Source organism: Xiphophorus maculatus, chromosome 24 (assembly GCF_002775205.1).
Source record: "Xiphophorus maculatus strain JP 163 A chromosome 24, X_maculatus-5.0-male, whole genome shotgun sequence".
NCBI lineage: Eukaryota > Metazoa > Chordata > Actinopteri > Cyprinodontiformes > Poeciliidae > Xiphophorus > Xiphophorus maculatus.
Window position 1 is genome coordinate 6,620,913 of NC_036466.1, and position 13,470 is coordinate 6,634,382.

The 13,470-nt window shown below is 40.5% G+C and overlaps 1 protein-coding gene across 2 annotated transcripts in view; it reads right to left on the reverse strand.

Annotated features, from left to right (window-relative positions):
* Positions 1 to 13,470, reverse strand: part of LOC111607616 (partitioning defective 3 homolog B-like) — a 149,354-nt gene that overhangs the window by 48,598 nt on the left and 87,286 nt on the right. For both annotated transcript variants that reach the window (XM_023329599.1, XM_023329600.1), the window contains 2 exons: positions 11,317 to 11,532; positions 9,769 to 9,976 (listed from right to left, as the gene is read on the reverse strand). In XM_023329599.1, the coding sequence (XP_023185367.1) occupies positions 9,769 to 9,976; positions 11,317 to 11,532 (424 nt within the window). The remainder of the gene's footprint in view (positions 1 to 9,768; positions 9,977 to 11,316; positions 11,533 to 13,470) is intronic.

The following is a 13,470-nucleotide window of genomic DNA, read 5'->3' on the forward strand; positions in this document are numbered from 1 at the left end:
CTCGGCTGGGGCGGAGTAAGGAGCTTAGGAATATATGGACCAAATGCAGCTACGTTCAGAGGCACAGAAAGAACAGTTAATCAGCCAAGCAGAAATGTTATCACAGTAATTAGATTGCTCTGCATGTATTTGGAGAAGAGCACACTTATCTCAGTGGAGCTTCCTGTAAAGAAAAAGACAGAGACTGTGAGAATGGGCTGAAAGAAGCAAAAAAAAAAAAAAAAAAATAGAAAAAAGGAGAGTTAGATATAAAGAGAAGCAGAGACTAACACAACAGAGAGCTGTGATGTAACAGCGCCTTCTCCTGTACTGGCAACGTGCCGCTCGGAAACTATTTCAAGCTCCAAATAGACGGAATGACATTCCCTCTTTAATATTGGTGCGATTTCCTTGTTGAACCGAGGATCGGGCTACATGAGGAATGTCGGCCCCAACAACAAGGTCACAAAAGGCCTCTGCAAGCCGGCTTTGACTGACAACAACACAAGCAAGTCTGCACCTCTTTAAAAAGAAGCCTGATCTTTGCTTGATAATGCAGATCCGCCAGGAGGCCTGCGAGTTTTCCCCCACAAGGCATAATTAAACCTATTCATCTGAATTCCTCTCCATATGCACCGGCAATTGGACCCAAATCGGCTTCCTTTAATAGATATGAGCCTTGGTTAGGAGGGGGGAGAAAAAGAGAAACTGCAGCTGGATCCACCCGTTGCTAATTGTAGATAAAAAAGCTTCACTTAGACGGTATTAATAATGTAGAGATCTAAGAAGGCAGATGGGAGTGGAAGATATATTTGCTGGTTTTTATCTTACCATCTAAAAAATACAGAGATAGCTGACTTGGGAAATTAGACTAAACACTTTCAGATATATACACTTTCTCTATGTGAAAATGTTTTGCCTAATTTCCCTTGCCAAAGAAGTACTGGTGTAGCCAAAATCATAATCGCAGACAGGGGAAGGCAATCATTTTAATATAGACTCTAAATTAGTCTAATTTAACGCCTAGAGGAGAGAAGATTGAGGCAGACAGGTATGAATGCACAGCAAGTTGTTCCCAGGGGAACTGGAGGCGGATATGGAGCGCTTGTCTTAATCAACGCCTGGCCAGTCCCTGGAGAATAGATACTTCAGTCAGACAAAAGAAGCGATAAAAGAATTAGAAGCAAAGAAGTGGGGAAGAGAGGTTGTGGAGAGCCCTGGTTCTTACATATTTTTCACAGTAAAATTCTCTACTTTTCCAAATTTCACGACATTTCAGTTGTTTTTGAGCCCATTTTCAAACTAACTACACAATATTACAGTAAATTTCTGTTGGCGTGGCCAAACTTTAACTATAGAACCTGCAAAAACTACATTATGGATGGACGCAAGAACGGTGGGATGTGAGGACTGAAAGACAGAACAACAGGTGGCTGGATGGATAAAAACAGACAGAACAATATACGGATAAATGGAGGGCTGGATTTTTTAGACAATGCGGTGAATAAATAGTTTTCCAAACAGTTTTCATTTCTCACTCCTACTTTGGAAAATATCAAATCAAATTCCATACAAGAATTTTCCAGAACCCTTAGCCGGGTTATTACATTCCTATGCAATTCCACTCAATTCTCATCTCCCTTCAGTCTTCCATCTGGGATTTCTCCCATTGAGCTGGATTAATTTCAACCAGGCCAATCAGTCAAAAGAGGGAGAAGCTGTGAACAATGACATCCATTTTCTGCACTACAGAGTTGTAGTCAGCCTGTCAGTTTTAGCAATGACAGCAGAGGAAGTGGACAAAGCCTTTCAGCGCATGTTCGCCAAATATTAAACAATTAAAATAGAATCAACAGGAATGCTTAATATGTTTCATCACTGGGAAAGATGTTAAGCTCTTCTCTCTTTTACCCAAACGTTAGTGATTGGGTAAAATCAGATGTAATTGTTTAACATTTCAACAGAGTCCGCGGCTCCAGGAAACAATCATGTCTCACTAGGTGAAGGTCCAGAACCCAGTACCAAGCAAAATGTAGAACAAGAAGCTGATTTTTACCAGGCCTAAGGAAGCCTGGAAATCTGTCTGGTGAAATATGTTCCCTCTTTAATGGTCTGCATTTTGATGTGCAGCATATATGAGCAACAACACATAAAAACCAGTCCCCCTGAAGCAATTTGTCTTTCCATTTCCATCCCCACGTCTACCAGGGGAGCTGTTAATATTTAACAAGGCCGCTAGGTTACACGTCTCATACTCCCACTTTAGTTGTGTGCGTTTTACCTCAAATGTATGGACTGTAAATAAAAACTAGCTGTGACCTTTCTCCTACATGAATGAGCCTCTGGTCAAAGCTGTTCTTCTATGTCCACATTCGATCAGCACAAGTTTAGAGGGAATGTGAACTGGTGATCATCAAGTTTCCTTCAGTAACATTTTAATAGCCGTTAACGCCAAATAACACAACACACATGAATTATGGAGCATTAGTCATTAAAACTATTCAACAAAAATTCAAGTGGTGTTGGGACGCCAAACCTCAGCACACAATAAGTCAACTTGCTCAAGGGCACGGAACAAATTGTTGAAATTTTTTATTGTTATGTTCATGAACACCAGTCAATGTTTGGTCCACTTTAATCAAACTCTAGTTTGTTTGCCTTGAAATTGCAGTTTGTTTGAGGAGGTGTGAATGAAACATTTAATTGTGATGCATACCAAAAAATCCAACTCTGGTCCAAATACAAACCTGGGTCTCAGTTTCGTTCAAGTGAACTTGGTTCGAAGTGGCGTGGTTTAAAAGCATATGGCATTCTGGGTAAATACAACCAAAACGAACATGAGAATCTAGCGCTAGCAGGACAACTGGCTCTTGATATTTTACCAAAGACAAAAATTCAATCTTACAGCCCCTAAAGTCTGATGCTACGACATTTTTGTTTACATTTTGTGAAGCAGAAACTTGTGCTTACGTCTTCTTCAGAGGGTTTTGTGTCATTTCCTTCAGTAGCTCTTGATGGAGCGCCATCACAGGGAAGTTTTGATTCATGACAATTTAACAAACGTTGCAATTTTGGTCCACAATTGAACCCAGTTTACTGCACTATCAGGTATGAAAACACACTGACTGGTCTAATTACATTTTGACTTTTTATGTAAACATGCATTAGAAAAAGTATGGACTCTGCTGCCCCTCAGACTCTGCAACCTTGGAGGTGGAGTCACACAACCCTGTCATTAGTGCAAGTGACAGCAAAAAACATATTACCAGCACTTTGTTTGCAAGAAACTCACATGCAGCTTTCCAAAGTTTAAAGTTTCTAACCTTTTTCCAGCTGTAGACTGGTTAAAAGGCAGTGTGGCTCCAGACGGGCATCAACAAGGTTAGCCTCCTGGCTTTTCCCAGGGAGACACACATCTTTGGACAAGACTCACTTAACCTTCTCTGTCTGGACAGCAGAGGTCATGCTCTGGATGTATTTCAGGGGCAGGAAGATAGACAGAACATACGTCTGTTCTTGCATGTGTCCGTCATTAGCGGACATAAAATTAGAGAGGAAGTCCATCCATCACAAATGGCTAGAAGACAGCTGGTTGCGACGGAACCAATACCAGAGGTGTAATCACTTCCTGGCGCCTCTTTTTGCAATGAGTGAACATGTCCTGGTGGGTAGGTACGGCCACATGCTAATTGGTTGCGACTGTTTCCTGTGGCCACATGAATCCTGTTTATTGGCCGGTGAGTGATGTGCAGCTGGCCTCGGAAAGCCGTCCAGCCGTTACGGATGTGTCTGCGCTTCGAACGGTCCGTCCCTCGGGGTCGACTCAAATGTCACGACTCCTCGACAGGGAGGTGATGGATCGTAAAACTGATCACCGCAAATGGAAGGCCCTCGTCTCACTGTCTCATTTGATAATTACAGTAAGGGCAATAACTCACAGTACAGATAAGGGTATCATGTTCCTCAGAGCAATGCTGCAAGTTTGCTCGACTGACAAACGGGTAATTTAAAGAAAACGTATGGCCTCTAAACCTCCTACAGGTATCAAGAAGGAAGAAATGACTATTAAAACAGAAAAAAATAATAAATAAAAGCTTCCTGTGGGAAGGGGATTTGTGTAGAGAAGCTCAAGCAACAGAGAGTAGAGGGTTGTTGTGACTCCCCTTTATCAGCTGATATATATGCATGAGGATTTCCTCATCATCTTCACCGTCAATTCCCCCGTCATTCTGATTTTTGACTGACAGGTCACATCAGCGGCAATAAACCTGCACATCATTTCAGGAAAGCTGCCCAACGCGTTGAACTGAGAAAGGAGGGGTGGGAAAAGAAAAAAAAAAGTTAATTTGTTTTCCGGCGGCTGCTGACAGTGATAGCGGCTGTGTCTGTGCGCCGCCGCAGCAAAGTTGTAAATTAGAATTGTGCCTCAATGGTGTGCGCAGGAAGCTGCTTCTGCTGCGTAAAAGCTCATTTTCATCCACGGCTTAAAAATAAATAAATACTTGGCAGCTTTTTATATTTAAGGCATTGGGAGTCTTGCAGGAAGAAAAAGTCTGCACAAATCTGAATTATGGCGAGCAAAAAGAAACGGTGCCCATTTTATTCCGCTATGAAGGATGATTCACGCCTCGCTGATAACAGTTTCTCAACATTATGCAGCAATTTTGAGGCAGGGTGAAAGAGTTGGGGAATTTACTGCCATGAACTACGACAACCTTGAGGGCTTGGAATAACAGAGACAGTTATTAACCAAAGGAAAAGCTGTGTCTGCATTCTGGATTAGTCACCAATCCAGATTGTTTTGTTTGTACACAGGATCATAAAAAACCTCAATTTCTGATCCTATAATATGATTTTGACAGTTGTTGAACAATTATTTGGCAAAAATATATATATAAAAAATAGAAAAATAGCTAAACATTTCTCTAAGGTTGCCAACTAAATAAAACAGAATAACTACTCTGTGTGACAGAAACCTACAGAGATCGGTCTGGGTGTCATGGATTTGTTGAGAGATTTGAAACTTGACTTGGGGGTGGGGGAGCTGTGAACATCTCTGTTCTGCCATAAAGACAATATGGCGGCTAATTACACAATCAAGACTACAGCAGAGGTTTTTCTGGAGCAACGAGAACATTAATACTGTTGTCAGGACACATGAGACAGTGTAGCGGTGTGTGTATGAGCCACAGTCACAACAAAACTGAGCTCGCAGCAAAGCGACATCTGGGTGATGCAGATTGATATGGTGCGTCATTTGTTGCACTCTTGGTTATTATGCAAGATAAAATTAGCATTTTGTAGGTGTTGAGCAGAAAAACAAAAAACTTTTTCTGCAGGGGTTTTAGGTTTTGAGACATGATGATTATTTTGAACTCAGGCGGCTTCAAAATTGTGCTCTTAAACTCTGTCCTTCACGACTGCAAAGTCAGTGTTTTAATCATTAATCTCAAAATGCGACTGATACGCAAATCTTTGTCCAAACTCAGTCAAACCTTATGTTTTTCTTAACTCACATTGCATCTCACAGACAAAATAGGTTAAATAAATTGCTTGTGTAACCTTATGCACAGTAATCCTAACATTCACATCTAAACCCAACTGAAATAAAGATTTGATTGCAACCATTTGTGAGATATTCACGGTTGATGCTTGTATTTCAGATATTCTTCCCAGCAGGGAGACTATTTACCTTAAGCCTCCACTTGAAGCTTAAAGAATATGTATTTAAGGCAGCCATGATTAGTGAGCCATTGTTGTGTCTTGCATGCATTATTTAGAATACAGAGATGAACAGTGATGCACAACAGATAGATGTGCCCTGTGGGATGCGTCTGCATATATAACCTTGTGCATATTTTACACAACACCTACATTAGTAAATCTCCCGTTGAAGCCTCCACTTCATATCAGCACAGCTAGGAGTCCTTAAATGTCGGATGAAATGTTGACTGGAAGAAATCCACCTGCAGAGTCTTAACCAGCTGCAGGATTAGACACTGCCTCCCTGATTTTGCCCCCATTAGAGCTTAAAGTCACCGTTAATACTTTCTCACAAACATGTCAGAGGGATTTTGGTATGCCTACCGACACAGGTGACAACCACGGTTCATTCAAAGGTTTTGCAAAAGGTGTGTGTCTTGTTCCATCGGATAAAGGGAAGTAAAGTTAACAGCATTTCAGAAAAAGACAGCATAGACAAATATTTTGGTGGAGATGATCTGCAGCTGCTTAAGAACCTGAAAGATGAACTCTGTTCTCTAAAGTTCATGCATAAAAGCAAAGTATAGAAGTTTTGGAGAGGTGTTAATTGTGTAAGTCTTAATATTTGGAGAATTCAGTAGTATTTTTATGAGCACTCTAATTTCTTAATAAAATTCCTTTTTTCTCTTGTTCAACTCTAAAGGAATGACTGAAATAAAAGTCACTTATAAAACCTTTTCTGTCACTTGTAAGCTATATCACCAAGCACCAAGGCTCCTCAGGAAGAGAGTTTTCACCCCTGCAGCACTAAAATAACATTTAGCCATGGATTCCTCCTTCATGCTGCCTAATTATTGTAGAAAAGAAACACATAGAGTGATAAAGGAGTGCCTGTGAACATACAACATGAAGTACAAGGTGATGGAAGATGAAAAGCCAGACATTTTAAGGAGTCAAAGGGAGGAGAGTTGTCATGAAGTTAGCACTGAAAAGCCAAGAGCTCCAAGAGAGAAAATGAGTTCACAATAACAGCAGTAATCCATCAGAAATCATCCAACAGTGGAACTCTCTTATTTGACGTCGAGACTTTAGTTCTGCACCGCATGGCCCACCAGTGACAACCTTTCAACCCTGCACTTTCTGCAACTAAGCGATAGGATGAGAGCGGAACGGATGGCGCTAATTGGCTTGCTTCCCTGTCGGATTTCTGCAGCGCGGCAAACGGGGAGCAGCAGGAGGAGGAGGAGGAGGGTGAAGGGTAGAGGAGATATACGCGACGCTGTATGTGGATTTGTAAACAGCATATCAGGACGCTAAGCTTTCATGTCCCGTAAACTGGTTAAGGGGCAGTGATAACGACGGCGCTACAATGATCCTCCGTGGGACAGATTGAGTGACGGGATGCGGGACGTCTCCACGGGGAGAAACACCCAGCGATGTGTAAGCACAGCAAACTGTGGAAAACATCCCTGACTGTCAGTTGGGAACAAAACGCATTTGATGGCATCCTTCACATTCTGTTAGAAGAACATCATAACATGCTAGAGTTAACACCATGATTAACTTCCTTGAGACAGAGAAATCCCACTTTGTCCAGAGAAGCAGATGGAAATACCATAAATTTCTATTTTTCAGTGGATGACCCGGTCAGCCAGTTTTTTCCCACAGTGATGTTGAGAGAAAACAGAAGAGCAGTCAGAGCTTTGGCGGCGGCGGCACGGCCCGAGGCGGCATTCTAGGCAAAGACTCGGACTCAGTCTGCTGAATGCAGACAAGACGAGCGGTCGGTCCCCGAGTCTTAAGGGCGCTGCCGTTTATTTCGGCTTGTTTGGGAATCAGGGAGACGAGCTTTGAGATGAGGAAGTGGAGAAGGCAGATATGATGCCGTCTCTGCCATGAAGAAAAAAGATCAAAACGTGCCTCGCAAAACTGCTCACACCTCCTGAAAAGTTTCCAAACCAGAAAATCATTTACAGGGATTTTATCTGGAGGACCAACACAAAATAAGGCATAAATAAGAAGTGCAAGAAGTCTTTTACCGCTTCTAAACAGTTTTTCTGCCAGGATTCAACACTTATTCCCAAAGCATAATGGTGCCATAATGTTGCAATGGGAATCTTGTGTTCAGAGATAGTTTTAAATTAACTATCTCTCTATATATATTTTAACATATATGTTTAAAATATTTATGTTAAGCATATATATTTTTTTCTTCCACATGGTTACAATTGAGCTTTTATGACAACCCACCCGAGCTATGGATCTCTGCAGCTCCTCCAGAGTTACTAAAGGTGTCTTGGCTGCTTTTCTGATCGCAGATGTACCATACTCTGACCCGTCTCTGTGTTCTTTTGTCTTCATGATGCTGGATTTATTCTGATTTTTAGTATTTAAAATTTATGATTTATAGTATTTGTGATTAATATTCTAAAGAGACAAAAAAAGTAGTTGTTTAATTTAATCCAAATTTAATAAAAGCCAAACATTCAGACTTATTTTCATTCTACTCTCCAATGTGTGTTGATCTACAACATCAAATACTTACAAAACACAAAGTTTTTCATCCTACCATGAAAACATTGAGACTTTTGCAGGACCCATTAGTATTAGCTGACTCTGTGAAATATGTGACACCATTAACATATAATTTCAACATCAGATAATTCTGTCACTCATGCTCCTTCCCAGCCTTTTGTGATGTATGACCAAAAAAAAATCCAGATGAAAGCTCCCTCTGTTCAGCCTCATTCATCTCCCAGCAACAGCTAGATGATTGCGACGAGTCAGTCCGATTGAACACGACGGATGTAAAAGACGTTTGACTTTGTAAAGCCATCAGCCATCACAACGCATCTTCCTCCGTTCCCTTTACCTGCATTCGGACACTTTGATTATGCAAGCAGGTGAAATCACGTGAAACGACGAAAAACAATTGAAGAAACTGCTACAAAAATAAGAAACTTCCAAAGGTCACCTCACACCCAGCCATTTGCAACTCGCTCCTCAAATAATTGAGCGGCTAAACTAAATATTTGCAGCAGCTGAAAGGACAGGGCCGACTTCCAGCGTTTGCAGAGCAAGCTGGCGCTCCACACACTTTCATTGCTGAGGTAAATTGAGGTCATATGTGCATAATTTGCCCTTTCCCTAATGCTGCAATTGGAGTAAGAAACCATTTGAGAGCAGCAATCAGATTGCACAGAGTAATGCTCTGGCTAATTAAGTCATATTTCTAGTTCAATAACAATCTAGTTGGTGAGATAAAGGCCAGGCAGAGAGAGGGGAAACTGGAAGCTTGTACCACACTCTGCCTGTCGTTGAGTTAGAGAAGCAGTCTGGGCTTCGCCATTCAGGCTGTTGTGATAAACTCAACTCAACTGATGCATTTTCATTGATAAACGTGAATGTACGCCACAAACATTGCGGTATGTATTCAGGGATTTCCAACCAAACACCATCTGTTCCTGCTAACAGCATCACCTTCCATATATTTGTCTGTTTCTGCCGCAGATAAACGACAGAAGGTTTGTTATAAGATGAACTATTTCAGACGGCAAAAAAACAAACAAAAAACAGATAAAATATCAGGTAAGGCCAGACTCCTGCGAGTCCTTCATGTTGCCCTTCCTGTTCCCATTCCCGGCCTCGACGGGCAAACAGCTCCTCCATTACCGAACCCTGACACTGTGGCCGATTGGATTCTTATCAGCCATCTGTAGTCCGACGCTCAGGCCGCGCTATCTCTCGTCACGGCCTAATTGAATCCCGAGTGTTAGAAGTGTGGTGATACACTGACCGCAGCGTGTCACTGCCAATAGATAAGGGCTGCGGCTAGAGGATTGGATCACCACAAATCAGGATGGGGACAGGTTGATAAAGGGGTGACGAGCATTTTGGGGTTGGCACTGTCTCACTGTGACTTAATAATGGATCCTCTCTATTACTGAGGAGCTTGTGTTCATATCCAATCACCCAATATCCCATAATCCTGCTGTGTTCAGTGGGGTAATTTGCTGAAAGTTAACCAAGGAGAAAGTACACAAACAACATGGAACTCCTTCGATTTACATTTCAAGGATTTCCTACCTTAGGAGGTTAAATCCTTTCTTCTTGGTCTTCTTCTCTGGCTCATCCACCGAGTCCTCTGTTTTCTTCTTTAGCTTGTTCTTCTTCTCCTTCCTTTTCCCCTTGGTTTTCTTCTTCTTCTTCCCCCCGTCGTCCGCATTCAGGTCCTGACGGGAGGAGGTGCTGGCGGGCGTCTCGTGGCCAGAGCTATCGTCCGACACATCGTCATCTGAGAGCAGCAAACAGACAGGGAGGTGAATCTGGTACAATAGTTGTAATTTTAGTCATGAGTGAATGGAAATCTGTTGCTATTCTTAAAATAAATGGACCTTTTTATTGCATAAAACCATTATTGTACATATTTCAGTGGTTATGTACATTTTTTAAGTCATGAGTAATTAATAATCTAGTAATTTAAAATAAATAATCCACTACTTTCTGTTTCCCTTGGGTAAAAATATGATGTGATGCAGGATTGCTTCTATAAGCCATTCCTCAAAATGGGAAAGAAAAGAGAACATAGAATTCTGATAAAGTGGATATTTTTAAACGTTCATAAGTCAGGAATTTTCTACAGTAATGAAGCTACTTGCTTACAAACAAACCAAAAAAAAATCCAATGGCGGCACAATTAGTACCGATAACAATTCCATTAAAATAAAAGTTAAGGACGAATTTATTTCATTTAAACTTAATTAGTATTTCGGAGCTTCTACTAAGTCTTCATAACATGCCAGGAAGAAGCTTTTTCTTCCTTACCATCTCAAATGTAAAAACGTGGAGGTTCTAAATTGTACTGGGACTACAACTGGAGAACATGATTGATCATTTCGACTAAAAAAACACTCCAGGTGTGTTTGGAAAGATGAACTTGTGGGAAAAACATCCCATGCTAACCACTAAGTACAGAGAAATGTTAAGGGAGATTAATTGCTCTCCTACTGGCAAAAAAGAGGTTTGTAAAATTGAGAGCAAGTGTACCAATAATTGCCACAGGTGTTAATTTCTTATTCCGCACTTCGGAAAAGTAATCAAGTTAAAGATTCAAACTTTTTCTTTTTTTCATGGTGAGATAATGCTACTGGAATAAAATGGTTTCAAAGGGTTTTTACACACATCTACTATGGATATGCATGATTTAAAGCATCAGAAACAAGATTTTGTGAGATTTGCTCAGGTGGGCAACTAATGATAGATCTGAACTGATTATTTCCAGTCAGTTTAAAAGTGCTCTATTTGAATCACTGAACAAAATTACACCAAGATCAGGTATCTACACGGCGAGGTGGTGAAGCATTAAAAAAACGGTCCTCTAAGATATAAAGTCACTCTTTTCTAAATTGCTGAGTGGATAAAATCATGTAGCATTTCATTAAGGTACTTAGGCTAAGGAGTGTGTCCTCTCTTGGCAGGCCTCTGAGCTCTTCGAGTGCCAGTGTGTTAAAAAGCTTCAGGGATGAGCATCAGAGCATGGTTGGTAATTTAAAGTAGATACAATGTCTCAAAAAAAAAGAAGTTTTTGTTGTAGCAGCAGAATCTTTCTGAGCAGCTCTTATTCGTTTTTATTACCATCTTCAGAGGGTCCGTCGTAGGATTTGTCGATAGCGATGCGGAAGCTCTGGTTGCACGCTCGACCCCGGACAACGTGCGGCCGCGGCCGGTGGAACGGGACCTGAGCCTGCCTTTGGCTCTGCTGCGCCTCGGACACGGCCGTCTGGAGACTCTCCAAGGAACTGGACTTCACCAGGCCGAGGGTGGGACCCAGCGCTCCTCCAAAATGGGACTCTTCGAAACAAAACAGACAACAATGCTTACTTTCATGAACACTTCCCAAATCTACCATCTACTGATTGAAAGAAGCAAAACTCCATTTGCTGCATGTTTACAACAAGGACACATAAAGACAGTTACAAAGTCAGTTTTCCATCACCATCATCATTTCTAGGATTAATGGACTGATGTCCCAACAACATCAAGAAAGATTTATCCATGTGGTTATCTTTAGTCAAAAAAAAAAAAAAAGAAAGTCAGACGGCTTCAATTAATCCAGAATGTGAGTTCTCAATTCAGCTTCTATGCACCACAAATCTGGAACAAACATCCAGAAAACGACAAAACAGCCAAAACACCGAGTTTCTTTAAATCAATGTTAAATACCCATCTGCTTGGAGTTGCTTTTGATCAGTAATAAGTGGAACATTAATCAATATATTTGATGTATATTTGCTTGATGGTTTTCATGAAGGCATTGCTAAATGTTATATTTGTTTTGGTTCTGTTTTCATAATTTATGCACTTTGAACTGCCTTGTTGCTGAAATACACTATACAAATAAACCTGACTTGCCTTGAAATGGATGTATAATCACATGCAGTGCTCTAAGAGGGAAGCAAATATTCAAATTTCGGTGGCTGCAAATGTAATTTTTAGTGGGCTAATGCAATTATGATGATCCCCTCCATAACTCTGGATGAACTTAAATAAAGATATTGTAAATATTCAGATATAAATAAGCTGTATTGAAGCATTTAATGGTACCAGGAATCCCCCAAGGCCAATGTCCTTTAATGTTTTACCCAATTCCCACAACTAAAGCAAAAGATGACTTGAATGAAGAGACGGAGAAAAGCCTGGCTGATGGATGGGGGAGGAAGTTTTGCTCTGAATTAGTAATGCAGCCTCGACTAAAATGAGATGGAATAATCTTATTGGGATCACAAGCTTTTAGCAAAATCTAGCCAACTGCTTACAAAACATTACATTTGTACACATCTCCCAGAGTTATATTTCCTTATTTAATTAAAGGGCATGTGCATTAAACCCTCTAAAAATGAATGCTGCCTACAATTCAATTTGGAGAAAGTTTAGTTTCCGTAAGAACTGTGGAGAATATATTTCAGCGGGAGTGGAAAAGGGTACTTTAATAATTCAGTATACCAAGTGTAATTAATCTCTCAGACACGCTGAGGTTACACTCATGGTTTAAAGGCTATATTTCAGACACAAATATAATCAAGACCAAATGCTCTTATTGCAATATTTGAAATCATGCCCAAAACACAACATAATATTATGCAATTAGATTTTCTCATCTTGCAGTAACTGTTCAGCACCAAAGTAGAATATTAATGAGGTGGAGTAAAAGTATTGTTTTTTAATTCTTGAATCATCAAGGACTTAATATGAGAAACGGATGCCTTTTTTATTTTTCTAAACACATATTTGCTACATCAGCAGCCTTCTGCCTTTATTCTAGCTGAATATTTGATAACTTTACATCACAAATTTGATGTAAATTAAAAAGGTGGATTAAATTTGGATTAAAAAGGTGGAAATTAAAAGTAAAAATTAACAATATATCTATATAACTAAGAAAACTGTATGGCTGAGAGAAAATCCCCAATCCCTGCAATATTCTAGTTTTCTAAGTTTCCCCGAAGTAAATGAACTTTTTGATTACATTTTACTTTACTGAGAGGTAACCGGAGGGAAATGAACTGAACTATAACTAAACTCAGGTGTGGCCTCCATGAAGGCGGATTCAGCCGGTAGACGAGTCACCCGGATACAAAGAAAGGAGATAACAGAGAAAAGAAAATAAATGTCAAGAAGAAGATGCTGCTGTCAAAGAGACATTCTGACATTCATGCTCTGGCAGAAATTGAAGGACAGCTGGGTAAGAAGGAACCCCTCCAACAAAGAGAAGCAACAAATTCATCTCAG